This window comes from Bradysia coprophila, chromosome IV, assembly GCF_014529535.1.
Source record: "Bradysia coprophila strain Holo2 chromosome IV, BU_Bcop_v1, whole genome shotgun sequence".
Classification (NCBI taxonomy): Eukaryota; Metazoa; Arthropoda; class Insecta; order Diptera; family Sciaridae; genus Bradysia; species Bradysia coprophila.
In genome coordinates, this window is record NC_050738.1 from 5,492,357 (window position 1) to 5,507,317 (window position 14,961).

The following is a 14,961-nucleotide window of genomic DNA, read 5'->3' on the forward strand; positions in this document are numbered from 1 at the left end:
TCGGACCCATTCGTAAAAGGAAAAATCTAATTGCTGAAGTCTACCGCAGTATGTTCGAACTCATTCGTAAAAGGAAGAATCTAATTACTAAAGTCCATCAGACTATTTTCGTTCCGATTCGTAAAAGGAAGAATCTAATTGCTAAAGTCCAACAGAGTATGTTCGCTCCTAGTAAAACGGTAACTTTTTTCTTATTTTTCCATAACAAAAGCGGGATTTATGTTGGAGTTGGGTGCAAATAGTGTTTATATGACTATTTGCACCCTGGTGCAAATAGTATTTATATGACTATTTGCACCCGGGTGCAAATAGTCACTTCGAATGAGTTTTTGCATATAAAATTAAATGTTTGTTACAGACGGCTGTCATCTGCTATCGACAACGACAGTAATAATAAACGACAAGCTCTGATTAAAGAGCAAAAAACATTTTCATAACAAATAAAGTAAAAAATTTCTGAAATAAATCTATGAAAATCTTTGATCAAATGAAGTAATAAATCAGATAGTAAAACTGTTACTATGCTTGCCGTGACGGCTGCTAGGAAGTTCGCGCCGCATCATTCACATTAATTGACAAAATGACACATTTTGTATATGGAAAATGTCACTTTGTGGGTTATTGTGAATAACACGGCGCGAAATTCCTCAACACCTCTGTGACAAAATTAGATCGAGAGTTGAGCTGCTACGGGTCTGTCATTTGTGCTTTTTCAAATCGACGAACCGATAGCAGTTGACCGAATTTGAAACGTCAACTCAATTACTGTAATATGAAGTTTGCGATTTTCACTTATAAATATCGATTTAGATTTATCAGAATGGGGGATCATTTCTGATCGAGGAACACAGGTCGATTTTGTGACCCTTTGTTCCACAAGAACTTATAAATATAAGTTGACGTGCAACTGGAAAATTATGAGTAAATTCTCCGTTATTTTCAAAATTCAAGTCAACTTAAAAAATCGCCGTCTCCCAATCATGTGATCCAGTGTTTGTTATAAAACACGAATTCATCCCACCAGTTTAGGTTACAAAATAATATTCAGAGCCACTTTTATTTTCTCCGTCGTTATCTAAATGTCTCATATCTTGTACAGTTAAAAGTTCTTTAAAAAAAAATCATATGAAGATATTACGCGGCATACATACACTGAAAATATTTTTTTTTGTAAAATGGAAATGTAACTCGAAAAAAATCTCCAGGGATGTGATGAAAGAATAGAAAGAATAGACAAGGGACACGAAAACGAGACTTTTCATTTTTATCCCGAGTTATGTAATGGGTTTTTGCATGCTGAGGGCTTCGAAAGAAGTGCTTGAAACATGAAAAGTACATGCAATATATATTACATGCTTTTGAAACCTAAACAATTTTCTTGTTTTACCGAGGTGTGTAATAAGCCACTTTCGACCCTTGGGAAAACAAAGGCATGTTTTAGTTTTGCCTGTCGACTGTCGACAAACCTTTTTTTGTAGAGCTACCCTTTTCATATAGACACTTTGGGTAATTTCCCGTGGCGCTTCGACGAATTGGCGTCGGAGTCTGCAAAAAACAACCAATTTCTTCCCTAAAATCCCATTTGATCTCAAGATATTTTAAAAATTTTGCGGGAACATTACTCTACAGTGTAACCAAATTGCATTGCAGCGATTTGAATGAGTCATAGATGGTTTCCGAAGAAAAAGTCTCAATCGATCTTAATTTGATGTACACAGTGGTCGTGGTATTAATAATAGAGAGATAATTCATATCAATTCAAAGTGAGCCAAAATCAATTGATAATCCAATGTGTTTGGAGATTGTAAATTTAAATGTAAAACATTTGTCGTTTTAGTAAGATGTCGGCTCTCAACTCTACCATTTTTATTATATTCGGTTTACTCTTTTGGTTTAGCCAAATTGATGTAAGTTATTCGAACGATGTTGATGAATATTAATGATTTCTATATACTTGAACACTCAGGCTATACACAATGGAGAAGATGCTGAATACCGACCATATCATATGTTTGTTTCGAGCTCTGAACCAGGACATGCATTCGGTTCTGGTATTATGATATCTCGAAGACATGTCTTAACATCAGCTACATTAATATCGGGGTATGTGCGCGGTATTTTAGTTCAACTCGTAAAACCGTAAAAAATCTATTTTCTTGCTAGTTTTACGAGGTGGCACGTTGGTCATAGTAGTGCAAATCTGTCACAAATTATCCAAGTGGAATCCTCGTTTGCATTTGTTCATCCGAAATTCGACCTGGAAAGAAATGGGGTCGACCTGGGAATCATACTGTTGCAAGAACCGTTAGATATTCCAACGGTTCAACCAATTGCTTTACCAATCACAAATACATCTATTCCGCGAATTAATCAGGAAGGTGAAGTTGTTGGCTTTGGTATCACAAATTTTACGGCTCTGCCTGCACCAAACACCTATCTACAGAAATCATATTTCATTGTGACGAACGAAAGCGACTGTCCTCATTCCAGTTTTGAGCAGCATACACGCTACAATTTCTGTGCAAGAGACACTTTTATAGGAAGTCAATTATGTCACGGTGATGTAGGTACAGCTTTTGTTGTCAATCACCGTGGAGTTGATATGCTGGTGAGAAATTTTGGAGTAAAATGAAATTTGGTCAATTTTTGTCATTATATTTCAATGTCCCCATAGGCCGGTATTACAAATGGCATATCAGCAAATTGCAGTTTATCGACGGATGGTTCTACTTATGTTAGAATTCAAGAGTTTATTCCGTGGATTCAGTCAATTGTCAGTCTTTAAATTGAGTTCTGAAGAACAAGGGCCAGAAATAAAATTTTTCAAAATAGAAGATCTAGTTGTTTTGCGTGCAATAACTGAGGATTTTAATCGAATTGGAAATATGCGAAATGTCAAAAGTTACTTAGAATTACGATTCATCAAAGATATTCTTACAGGCGATGACAATACGGGGTTACGGCATTGACGCTTCGTCTGATGATAGTTCGGGGGAGAAAATGTCTATTTTATTTCCTCTTGTTTTGATACGGAAGAAAATAGACATATTCTCCCTCTGTCACCTTGTTTTCGTTTTTAAAATTTTTGTAACAAATTGATGTTTTTGTTTCGTGGATAAAACGGTTAGTCACACCTCGCATACATGAAACACGTTGTGTTCACCTCTGGGAAAAATAGTAAATTTAAGCTCGAGCAATTCTTTGCCCTCGTTCTGGCCGCAGAACTTCGCTCGTATTAGAATTTCCTATTTTTTTCCGTCAGTAACTATTCTTAACACTGAATGCTGAATGGGTTTTTGTTAACTCAGAGACAAAAGAGTGACTCTTTTGGAAACGGCCCTCGAGTGACAATCTACACATCTAGTGCCTTATTACTCGGTCGCAGAAATAACCTGATGAGAGGTTTCCAGGAAGAGCCGGAGGTAAGTGATATATGTAGACAAACGCTCGGATCATTCATATTCAATTTGATGTCACCCAACGTACTTCAAGTATGAGTGAATATGATTGTCAGATGCAGATGCAGATGCAGAAAGCACTATATTTTACTGAAGATGTTTTTACGTTTGTATGATACACTGTTCAGTTTCAGTACTCTATTTAGAGTATCACTTATGCTTGAAATGCGTTGTGTCACCAGATTTGCGGTTTACATCAATTATATGTATCGAACCATAGCACTGTTCAGTGCTATGATCGAACTAGGTGTTCGAGGCTGATTACATCGATTTGTTACGATCTCAATTTGGTTTCTTTAGCGGAATTAAACATTCGACCAAAATTTTGTTCGACCAATTTTTTGTTCACCGAATAATTAAAATCCAATGAAAAAAGTGTATTTTGGCGATAACACATTAAATCGCTGCAACCTTGAAGAATACCGTTATGCCACGATAAAATTGAGCGAAGAGTCTTTCAGATGGAGGCTCAATAAATGACTTTGTCCAAATTTCTAGTGCATTTGACGCAAGTTACCTAAATTGTCGCTGGCTTCTATAGGAGATAGTAATCTTAGCACGTATTTAAGGAGAACGATACGCACACAACGTTCGTTTTAATCATTTCCTATCTGATTACATAGTTGTTATAATTCTAATTACATTCGTAACAAGCAACTGCCGCAGATTAGTGTTAAAGATAATTAATTTTGAATAAATAGCCCGATGAAGGAAAAACAGCAATTAAAATCGAATTAGTGAACAGCATGAAGTCAGCTACTCTGGTATTATTTTCTCTACTCTTCGTTAATGGATTGCGGGTAAGTGTTGAGTATTCGGTAAAAAAAGTGTAGAAAATCAATGACATCGTTTTTAAGGCGGCTCCTCGACAAGCCATCGTTCCCCATGTTATTAATGGAAGGGCATTAGTAGTCCAGCATGCGGCAGCAGTGTTCGCAGTTGTAAGCGAAAATGGAGATGGGTTTTTCGGTGGCGGAAGTATTGTTTCAGATCGTCATATAATCACGGGAGCAAATTTAGTCCTTGGGTAAGTTAAAGCCACAGTATAGTTATTTGTTCAATGAGGGATGAAAAGTTAGAAATTACATTTCGAGGATGTTGTCATCCGAGAAAACGCAATTTCGAACTTTTTTCAACATAACGTTTTTCACAACAAAGTCTTCCGAAGTTTCAGTAAAGGGGAGATAATGACTAGTTTCTCGTCTGCATTGCGAAAACTGATTATTTTTGTTTGCTAAATTACTGAAATCATTTCGTTCGTGTAGAGCTACTAGCGTTCGTGTTGGCTATGGAAGCACCTCTCTCACATCCCTAACTGCAATAACAACAACATCATTTGTTGCTCATGCTGCTTTCAACCGGACAACAATGGAAAATGATATTGCGATTGTGTTTCTTCCTTTTGCTAATCGAATTGAGTTTAGTGATGCTGTTCGCGCAATCGCTTTGCCCACAGCAGCTCCCGGAATAGATTTAGCCGGATCATTGGGTGGATTCGGTTTCACAGAGTCCAATGGAGTAGATTGGAGTGACACACTTTTGGTCGCAAGTCTCATCACGGTAGATAATGCTATATGTACGGAACGTTGGCCAAGCTTAACAATGGAAAACCAATTTTGTGCCAATGGAGCTCCGAGTCCGGTAATACCTTCATTGATTACAAATATCTGTGCTGGTGACTACGGAGCTGGTTTCTACACTGGTGACGGTAAATTCAGGCGCGCTAGTCGAGCCTTTTTAACATATTTATTAATTGCCACGACCGTCATGCAATAATACTCTGCGAAGGAATTTACGTACGCTCCTTTCTTAGGATTTATAACAACAACTACGACAACAACAACAACGACTGAAGACCCCGGTGAGGAAGAAATAATTGAAGTAGAACCAGCACCAGAAGAAGACGTTGAAACCGAAGATGGGGAGAATCAATCCGGCGAGGTTCAACCATTCGATCCGACAAAACTTAGGAGTGCATCAGTGTCTGAGGGCGAAGAACAAGTCGAACCTGTTCTGGTAAAACGTTATATCAGTTACTCCAAAGGCACAACTTTAATTGTTACTTAAATGTACAGGTTGGAATCGCCTCAGTCGTTGGAGACTGGTGGGAATGCAATCCGGAGGATCCTCGCACTTACACCATAGTTTTCAATTACGTTTCTTGGATTCAAGATTTAACGGGAATCGAGGTCTAACGGCGGCTGTAATAATTAACTTTTAACGAATAAACAATTTGCCTGCAGTTACTTTTAAATGCAAAATAGAAGAAAATTTTACAAAAAGTAATTTGCGTCACAAGTGGCATTGTTAGGAAAATGGTTAAAAAATGTATACTGAAAGAGTTTAAACGGAAGAAAACCGAATCATCTGCCACTTGTGACGCAAATTACTTTTTGTAAAAGAAAAATTTCACAAATTTGTTGGTTCAATTTTTTTGATAAAAACCCAAGTGGACGTAGAAAAGTGATAAAGTTTTGTTGGAACGTACTTCCACTACGTATGTAAGGGGTCATTCATAAATGACGTCCACTACTTTTGGTCAGTTTTGGACTCCCCCGTCCCCCCTCGTCACGCAAAAGTGGTCAAATTTGACCCAATTTTGTATGTAGTGTCCGAAATCGTAGACCCCCCTCCCCCCTCAGTACCGGACGTCATTTATGAATGACCCCTAAAAGTACCATTCGTTCTTATGTTTCTAAAATTTTCTCAAAAAATTGTGAATGGCCTGCGTCGATCATGTCATTCTTCTCGTTTGTACGGTTCGTTGAGGCCACAAATACCCAAACTACCCAGATTTAGAAGCTTGGGTAGGCTTAGGAAAGTTACTTTCATGTATAACATTGAAGAAAGAACCTTTATATAATTTGTTCTTCCCCGGGATTGAATGTGCTTTTGTTCTATGCTGAAAACTCGGCAGTATCCCCATTAGTTGCGATATGCATAATATTAGTTAAGAAATCAGTCAAAAAACCCTTAAAGGGTAAATGTGACGCAAGTCCTTTATCTTACTTACAAAATAACTGATATTGACCCAACATCGCACTTGGACTGAGTGTGGTCGCGATTTTTTGGTTGAAAAAGAGTCGGAAGTAAATCCAATGCTTATCAAAACTAAAAATACTGAATCTTTATCGTATTCAGTAAGTCACTAGTCACGCAAAATTTCCTTTACAAAATTTATCACTCAAGAACTTATTCAGAACTTATGTAAATGCGCCAATAATCTGGCCCTAAGGATCCGTGTGGTTCCATATGGGTCGAGTCCCAATTTACCCAGCACAGTTTTGAGCTTTTCCTTTGACAGATTGTGATCCATTACGGTATGATGTTTGATACGAAGTGAACAATTTTCAGTTTCATTATCCTCTATTGAAGCCAATGTGTAAAGGGATGGGTGATATGTTTCTGTCCAGGATGACTAAAATCAGAAGAAACAATTTCAACTCACCGTGTTCGAAACAAAACTCGAACAAATCCGTCGTATTTGGTATGAGTTCATAGTATAATTTACATTATACGGATTAATCGAATGTCTTGTACACAACACACAACAAAATCTTTGAGTATCTCCAATTCTGACGCCAAAAGATTTACTCGTTCCTATATGCGACATTGAGGTAATTTGTTTAAAGATTTTGTGTGCCCAGTTGCTTATCGAAACAAAAATTGTTTCAGCCACTGATGATGACTTCGATGTGAAGTCGAAATATTTGGCAAAATATAAAGAAATTCTGAGCTATTTCGATTTTATTTGCAAAGTTAGGTAGTGCCAAAGGAAACAACTGTCATCCCAAATTTTAGGAACTAGCCTTTGAACATCGAAAATCCTATAGAAGTTAGGTAGTGCCAGAGAAACCATCTGTCGTCCCCAAATTTAGGAACCAACCTCCAGCGCCTCACACATATCGAAAATAACCCAAATCCATCAAAAATACAGATGGAAGTTAGGAAGTGCCAGAGGAATCATCTGTCATCCCAAAATTTGGGAACCAACCTAGTTAATACTTAATGATCCCCACAATTTCCAACAAGAAACACATCCCAAAACAACAAACACTTTTCACCACATTAACATCCATATCATGCACCAATAGTATTTTACATGACTAGGGATAAAAAGATGAAAAGTAGAGTTTTCGTGTGAAGCCGAGGTCAATAAACACACGAAAACGAGACTTTTCATTTTTATCCCGAGTTATGTAATGGATTTTACATGCTGAGGGCGTCGAAAGACGTGCTTCAGACATGAAAAGTACGGTTTTCGACGCATGTAGCATGTAAAATATATGTACAACACACGCACATACAAATTGGCAGCTTTTGAAAATTCCATTCCTATTTTTGGGCCTATAACCAACATTTCAGGATAATCTATAGAGACGTTTAGGAGTTGTTGGATCCACTTTTCCATAGGAACTGACTAAGTAACACTAACTAACGTTAGCGATTTGATCATTGAGACAACAATATCACATATAACTTCAACCAAAGGTTTCAATAGAAGATAAAAAACTGAAAAATGTTCTTTTTTTAAATATCACACCGAAACACTATCCAAACAAGAACTTGATACGGAGCTAGGTCTATTGGGACTCGACACAATCGGTACCATACGAGAGCTGAAGCCAAGACCAGTGGCTCATTTACGTAAATAACGACTTTAAAAATAAATGACTAGATACGGATAATTCGATCTTTTATAATAGTCAAATACATGTTGCTAGAATAAAAGTACAAGATTTGAAACACATCGATTGAAAATACTTTAATTAAAAGAAGTAATAGACCCGATAATAATACTGATGATCCTGATGATGCTTGTTGTCTGTGACAACAACGGCTAAAATGGTGTTGTTGTACTTTTCAACAATTCGGAAATAAAGAGTGACCCGAACATTACTCGAAGCAAAGTCTAAAATTTTGAAAAGACAATGAAACACTGACGCTACAACTTTGAAACTTCCCTATTAAATTCATCCATCAATTACAGTCAAAGGCAGTCAATTTTCAGCATAAATTTGCTTCAGCTGTTTTTCAGCTGATCCACACATACAATCAAAACTGGTTTTCCTTGTTCATACGGTTGAAGCTGCTACACGCACGCGCATGATAGTGGTAAAACCGTATAAAGACGTATAAACGGTTGTGATTGTTTGTATGGATCAGCTGAAAAACAGCTGAAGCTAATTTATGCTGAAAATTGACTGTCTTTGACTGTACTTATCTTCCATTAAAATTGCTTATGGTAATGTAAAATCAATAAAAATTATTTAAGTAATTAAAATCCGTCCGCCTCCACAGGCCAACCCACTTGTCCCATTGGCGAGTGGTTGATTAATATAAGTTTAATGTTAAATTATCCGCATTTATTTATTGAATCGTTTTAAAATTTGCTGCAAATGTTATTCAACACAAATACCTCCATCAAATTTGGGTATTATTGTGCCAATTTGGGTATTATTGTGCCAATTTGGGTATTATTGTGCCAGATGATGAGCTAAAACACGACGAATATTTCTTTTGATCTTTGACTTTTTATGGTCACTTTCGGTGTTCTCTATCTGCATTTTTTCGATAACAACTGCGTCTCGAATAATCTTTTTGTAGCAGTCTGGTTTTTTTTTTTACCGAGCACAGAGTATGCAATTCAAGAGGATGATAGATAGGTACGCGTAGGAAATTAAAGTAAAAATTCACCTAAATCTGAGCATTGCTCCTGGCATTAACACTGAATTAAGCTTTGTAGGCTTTAGTGATATGAGCTACACTGCTACAGCCTAAGCTTGTTGTATTAGCTCACACAAAGAAAACAAAAACAACATCTGAATACTTTCTACGTTGATGCTAGGAGCAGTCCTAATGCCTTAATTTGGAGATATTAAATGTCGATGAACATGGGATGGACTTGATTTTATTTACTTTTTGTCTGCACCTTAAATCAATATTATTTGGTTGATCCAATTGATGTACATTGAAACTATGGTGTAAGATCCAGGACGTCCAGTCGCACCACATGCTTGGTTCAATGACACAATTCCAGCTAGGAAGTGATGATTGGTGGCATTTCTACTGAGCAATGAGCTGCCAAGGTCCTCAGCGCAAGGTGAAAGGCCGCCGGTTAATGGACCAGTGCAGAAATGTGTGTTTGTTACATTGTTTGCTGTAGAAATCAATGAGGCACATGTTGCTTGCGGCAAAGCAGCCACTCTAGACAATTGCAAGGTTCCTAAGTTTTGTCCCAACCAAGATTCGTCTGTACCGGCCCAGCCAATCAATGAAAGAATGCCTGTTGGTGCTACAGCGCCTTGTGGTGGTAAATTGATCGGTTGCACAAAATCAGTGAAAAAAAGTTGTGACACCAATTGAATCTGAAATTTCAATCATTGAATTTGGATTCCAATGGAACTTCAAATACCTCTCACTCACCATTGCAATATCGTTGGGACTGTCACTGGTTCGTAGGTAGTCGGGATGTAAAAATATGGTATTGAACTGAACACGTTGTTCATTCATCTCATTTGGAAGTCCCAAATTCAGTCGACCACAAACGACTTCACGTCTACCAATAATTGGTAATGGTGGTGGATCGATTAAAGATGCAGCTGTTACCACATATCTGTTGGTGACAATGCTTGCTCCGCCAATATGTTGAGCTCCAATGATTGGTAGGAACGATTGAATCGAGCAAATATGTGGGAATTCGGATCGGCGAGCTCCAACACCACCAATCACACGTGTCTCAACGTTGCTCGCCGGGGCTATTCAAATGAATTTAGTTTCAACATTATTTCGGGATTCTTTTCGGTAATTCACTTTATTAAGAAGGAAAATTCACTTTGATTCTTACATGGCAACGCAATCACTGATGCGATGAGAGCGACAAAGAACACTAACTTATTTGCGGTAAACATTGTAGTAAATGAATTATTTTTCCATAATTCGTGTGATTTTATAGAAAGTTTCGATTTCAGTTTCGTTTATCTGGTTGAACTGATATTAAGGATTTATATTTCAAGCAAATTTTAAGCTCCACGGCTTCTGATATCTATGTCTTGATATCTATCAGTATGAAAATATTGGTGAAAAACGGTTTTTTTTTGCTGTGAATAACGCAAGTCGAAGATAAGATTTATTGTCGTTGGTCATTTCTATTACAGAGTGGACTTATTCGGCAGAAATGATATAACTTTTAATGTGGAGCAGTAGGTGACAAATGACTTTTTTTTTAGTTGATGCAGGAACTTTGAACTACGGACTTAACTCAGCGAGATATCAACACAAAATTTATTGGGGTTTAATGTTTCGATGAAGGTAGAACCCATTTATTAATCATCAACTTTGCCTCTAAAGATAATAGGTTTTCTATCGGGTTTTCTGTTCAATGAAAGGCCGTTATTACGTCACTATCGGATTTATAATTTATCTAGCAAATTTGTCTACAATCACATTGGATATGGCACATCATTTGTCGTCGTAATATCTCTTCTTCATGGCCCGGTATTTTCGTAGCGAGTACAACGCCTCCAATTCTTTTATAATGTATTCGCCAAGTCCGATCATTTTTTCTACCTTTTCCGGTTGTTGTTCGTTGCTGTTTCGAAGAAAAGCGTCGTGACATTTTCTACGAAATTTTTCCGCCCCACCAGGATATTCTCTGCCCAGGTATTGGAGCTAAAATTGGTTAAGAAAAAGAGACAGAAAATTATCAGATGGAATGTGGGTGGTAGCACTGTGCAATATTTAGATAAATCGACGTAAGAGAGGCGTAAGTTATTATACTAAGCTTTTTATCATCCCTACCCTACGCGCAGACATTTCCAACAAAAATGAAAGAAATACAGTGACTACTAGTGACAAAGCCAATCACTAGATTTCATCTTGTTATTTGAGTGATTTTCATGGATCATCAGAAGAAATTCCATGGCAGAATACCTGTACGGGCAATTGTTTTAACCGTTAGGAATGCTTCGTCACACTCAAAGTGAAGGATGTGGACGATTTTAAGGCAATAACTACATCATTTACATGCTGTCGGGAGTATTTCATACTTCACTAGCTACGTAATAGACGGAAGTAGAATTCGAAAAATCGAAATAATTTTCACCACGGACTTATCACTAAAGTCAAAAGAATAAATTCGAAGGTATGTACGTAATATGCTGTTATCTCTATCACTGTAAAATCGACCTTGTACATAATTTCGGATTTAGCAGATCTTATCTCTGTCGATTGTTTTGCTGTAATTGAAAACATATTGCACCAGCAACTAGTCTTTTCCCCATTAAATATTAGGGTTGTTATTAACTTTCCATTTCCATTTAACACGGAAAACTCACCCGCTTATATAAATCGATAACTCTGCTTCGTTGACTCATTTAATTTTGATTGATTAGCCTTTAGATTTGAATATTTAAACGAAAAAATTCACATAAATAGTCAAATATCAAAATATTTTTGTTTTGGTTTACTTATTTGTGACACTTGTAGATCAAGCATATTCAATCAGCTGAGAAATCTAGTTTTCAATTCGAATTTCGTTTATATTTTTCAAAAATATTTTACATGCGAGTCTGTTAACTTTTAAGATTCATTCAAATTTGTGTGACTTCTTTATTAATATCGATCACATTTAATTTGCTTTCCATTCTAATTTATAAAAGACTGCGGAGGGAGGAATGTAAATTCATTCCACATGCGATTAACACGTTATGACAACGTATACCGTTGGTAATGCATGTGGATTGAATAATGTCGATTGGATTGTAATTGTTACTTCTTATAATTCCGAGTCTGTAAGATCAAAATTTCAATTTTGTTCTGCTTTTTTGAATTACCACAATACCACAAACGCTACAAGCATCTCGGGGTTTTTCTTTTTTGTACATTTTCATACTAATTGTTCTCATCGAAAAAAGCAAGAGGGATTCTTTTGAAATGAGCCTACCGAAATTCGTACGCATTTTTCATTTCATTTCATTTATTTCATATTAAAGGAAAGTTCTGTTTTACATGACCTGCGTAACTCTAGTTTGCATTAAACAATTCAAAAGAGCTTTTTTCTATTGGAATTTTTTATATGAACCTTAGAAGCCAAAACCACTTTCAAAAACATAGCTAACGCCGACCCGTACGAAACACCTATTCGTATCAAAAGCCTTTAATGTGAAACTCTTCATTTCTCTTACTTCATTTTCTTCTCTGCTGAAAAACTATTCTCCCTTTAAAATCACTTACATTATCCACTCTTTGCCTTGTTATCATATACAACTAAATTGCCGGAGGCAATATAGACAGCCCCGTACGAAGACAAATTTCATAAATTCCTATTTAAACAGCTATATACCGCTATATTTACCTATATTTCACTGTAAATAAACATTTCACAGAGGAATATGCTATTATATAGCTCTATATGCCTGTATATAGCTCAATATAGCTGTATATAGGTATATATAGATGTCCGTATATGGAATCCCTGAAACCCCACACACATAACAAATTATTTCCATGTTAACAGAAACTCTCTAAGTACCATTTTTCCCAAGATATATCACTTTTATTAAAATCCAATATGGCCGCCGGCAGCCATTTTGTTAGGAGACCGGAAATAGTACCGACGCTTTACATTCGTTAATACCTTTCAAACAAAAAAAAAATTCATGAAATTCGGTCAAAATTTACTTTGTCAAAATACACCACGTTCACTGTACTTCCGAGTAGCCAGATAAGAGCTCACTCCAAGAGACCTAGCTCACGCTCCGGAGAACCTAATTTCATAAAAAAAAATTTCCCTGATTGGTACGGTCAATACCTATCTAATAAAGCTAAAACAGACGAAATATGTTCAAAGGTGGCCGACCTACAAGCAAAAACTGCTTGCCGCCCTGTGCCTGTTCCACACCAAGGGGTCTAACTCACGAGTCGGTCATCCGATTTCCATAAACTTTTTTTTGTCGATCGGTATTGTAAATACCTTTTATTTGACGTATCACTTACAAGTTTAACGTTTAAATGTCCGGAGATATCTTCGAAAAACCGTAAAGCACTTATTGGGCCACAGCTCGGGAGGGGTCGATCCAAAATCACTCATCTTCGAACTTAGCCTGTCTTTTGACATTACCAAACGGGAAAAAAAAGAATTTTCAAAATCGGATGCGTTTTACTCAAGTTATCGTGCAGACGGACAGACGGACAGACGGACAGACGGACATTTTTTTTTCGCGGATTTGGCATCTCTAGACAACCACAATAGGTTTCCCCTTACTCAGGGAGTCCAATTCGACGTGTTACAAACGTATGCGTAAACCTATAAGACCCCAGTACTTCGTACGGGTCTAAAAATTCTTCGAAGCTTCTGTGGCTGGTGAAAGGTGATCAAAAACTGAAAACTTGCACTTTTCTTACCAAAATTTCTTCAATTCCTATAGCCGTACAGGGTGTGTGGGGTAATCACATATACTATTGAGCCGAATAGAGTTTTAAATTCATCCACACTGAAATATGTGCAGTTAAAGTTTTAAACCGAAGACTTACACTGTTCTTGCAGACATTTCTCGAGGTACACATAATCTTCCCTTAGTTTTGATGTTCCTTTTTCCTCTATAATAAGTCCGGCTCTATCAAACACACTTCAAGCATGAGTGGTACTCTTAATAGACAGTGTATCAAACAAATTTTGATACTAAGGTAACTGATTGAAAGTTGACCTAGTGGAAAAGTCATCTTAAGTTGTCCGTGTAAATTTGTATAAGGAAAAAATTATAGGTCAACTCAACATTCAATAAATCGTGATATGTCCTATGACTTTTGTATAGATAGGACAACTCACGATTCAATGTGTTTAAATGTGAAATAGGACCACTCACGATTCATATAGGTCAACTCTGCATTTTTATTAATTCATTAACTTTGTTAGACGAAATCGGCAATAATTAATAAAATTTATATTAATTAAGTAAGTAAACAAAAGATAAATCTTTAAAATAAAAGTGGTTCCATGTAACATAGTTCCAAAATCGCTGAGAAATTCAAGTTCAAAGTTGAGATTTGTCAAATTAGGTCAACTTTCAATCAGTTACCTTACTAAAAAAATTTGAATTTTTTTTCATCAGAATCATTTAATACCCTTGTTACAGAGCATACGGTTTTTTTTACGTTGCGATTTGGCAACGGACCAAATGCAACACTGGAACTCACCCACAGCGCGAGGCTATTAATACTAAACCGAGTCAAAAAGCAAACAAACAGAGCAAGCAGCTCTTCCCTTCCCCAACTTGATCACGTGAAGTGAAAAACAGTGAAGTAGAAACGCTGTTTCGACCTCGGGATTCAGAATACCGTATGCTCTGTAACAAGGGTATTAAATGACTCTATATTTGGCAGTTGTCACTCAAAGCACTTTGACTTCAAAAAAAAAAACGTTTTTCGGTAGAATCTGGTAAAATAGAAATATGGACCTAGATGGTAATCCTTTAGGGGTCATTATGGTTAATTATTCCTCTAC

At 36.7% G+C, this 14,961-nt stretch overlaps 4 protein-coding genes across 4 annotated transcripts; 2 read left to right on the forward strand and 2 right to left on the reverse strand.

Annotated features, from left to right (window-relative positions):
- The first annotated feature begins 1,744 nt into the window (after window positions 1-1,744).
- LOC119066729 (venom prothrombin activator porpharin-D-like) lies at window positions 1,745-2,834 on the forward strand. The gene is made up of 5 exons (XM_037169349.1): window positions 1,745-1,763; window positions 1,838-1,907; window positions 1,967-2,103; window positions 2,164-2,608; window positions 2,675-2,834. Exons 2-5 carry the CDS (start codon window positions 1,842-1,844, stop codon window positions 2,783-2,785), a joined length of 759 nt encoding a protein of 252 aa, XP_037025244.1. The 5' UTR covers window positions 1,745-1,763; window positions 1,838-1,841; the 3' UTR covers window positions 2,786-2,834.
- A 1,270-nt stretch (window positions 2,835-4,104) lies between these two features.
- LOC119066725 (trypsin, alkaline A-like) lies at window positions 4,105-5,704 on the forward strand. Its single transcript, XM_037169345.1, has 5 exons — window positions 4,105-4,258; window positions 4,316-4,485; window positions 4,724-5,166; window positions 5,272-5,474; window positions 5,534-5,704. Exons 1-5 carry the CDS (start codon window positions 4,205-4,207, stop codon window positions 5,651-5,653), a joined length of 990 nt encoding a protein of 329 aa, XP_037025240.1. The 5' UTR covers window positions 4,105-4,204; the 3' UTR covers window positions 5,654-5,704.
- A 3,649-nt stretch (window positions 5,705-9,353) lies between these two features.
- On the reverse strand, window positions 9,354-10,461 carry LOC119066727 (trypsin-1-like). Its single transcript, XM_037169347.1, has 3 exons — window positions 10,306-10,461; window positions 9,885-10,216; window positions 9,354-9,826 (listed from the first exon to the last, which is right to left on the reverse strand). Exons 1-3 carry the CDS (start codon window positions 10,367-10,369, stop codon window positions 9,392-9,394), a joined length of 831 nt encoding a protein of 276 aa, XP_037025242.1. The 5' UTR covers window positions 10,370-10,461; the 3' UTR covers window positions 9,354-9,391.
- Window positions 10,462-10,728: 267 nt separating this feature from the next.
- On the reverse strand, window positions 10,729-11,963 carry LOC119066732 (electron transfer flavoprotein regulatory factor 1). Its single transcript, XM_037169353.1, has 2 exons — window positions 11,795-11,963; window positions 10,729-11,129 (listed from the first exon to the last, which is right to left on the reverse strand). Exons 1-2 carry the CDS (start codon window positions 11,831-11,833, stop codon window positions 10,920-10,922), a joined length of 249 nt encoding a protein of 82 aa, XP_037025248.1. The 5' UTR covers window positions 11,834-11,963; the 3' UTR covers window positions 10,729-10,919.
- Between the last annotated feature and the right edge of the window lie 2,998 nt (window positions 11,964-14,961).

Coding starts and splice junctions, on each gene's coding strand:
- LOC119066729 (XM_037169349.1), top strand. CDS start 1,842: ATGTCGGCTCTCAACTCTACCATTTTTATTATATTCGGTTTACTCTTT. Junction 2,104..2,163: donor TCAGCTACATTAATATCGGG/GTATGTGCGCGG, acceptor TTTTCTTGCTAG/TTTTACGAGGTGGCACGTTG. Junction 2,609..2,674: donor ACCGTGGAGTTGATATGCTG/GTGAGAAATTTT, acceptor ATGTCCCCATAG/GCCGGTATTACAAATGGCAT.
- LOC119066725 (XM_037169345.1), top strand. CDS start 4,205: ATGAAGTCAGCTACTCTGGTATTATTTTCTCTACTCTTCGTTAATGGA. Junction 4,259..4,315: donor TCTTCGTTAATGGATTGCGG/GTAAGTGTTGAG, acceptor ATCGTTTTTAAG/GCGGCTCCTCGACAAGCCAT. Junction 5,475..5,533: donor AACAAGTCGAACCTGTTCTG/GTAAAACGTTAT, acceptor TTAAATGTACAG/GTTGGAATCGCCTCAGTCGT.
- LOC119066727 (XM_037169347.1), bottom strand. CDS start 10,369: ATGTTTACCGCAAATAAGTTAGTGTTCTTTGTCGCTCTCATCGCATCA. Junction 10,217..10,305: donor ATCAGTGATTGCGTTGCCAT/GTAAGAATCAAA, acceptor TCATTTGAATAG/CCCCGGCGAGCAACGTTGAG. Junction 9,827..9,884: donor GTCCCAACGATATTGCAATG/GTGAGTGAGAGG, acceptor TTGAAATTTCAG/ATTCAATTGGTGTCACAACT.
- LOC119066732 (XM_037169353.1), bottom strand. CDS start 11,833: ATGAGTCAACGAAGCAGAGTTATCGATTTATATAAGCGG. Junction 11,130..11,794: donor TTATCGATTTATATAAGCGG/GTGAGTTTTCCG, acceptor AACCAATTTTAG/CTCCAATACCTGGGCAGAGA.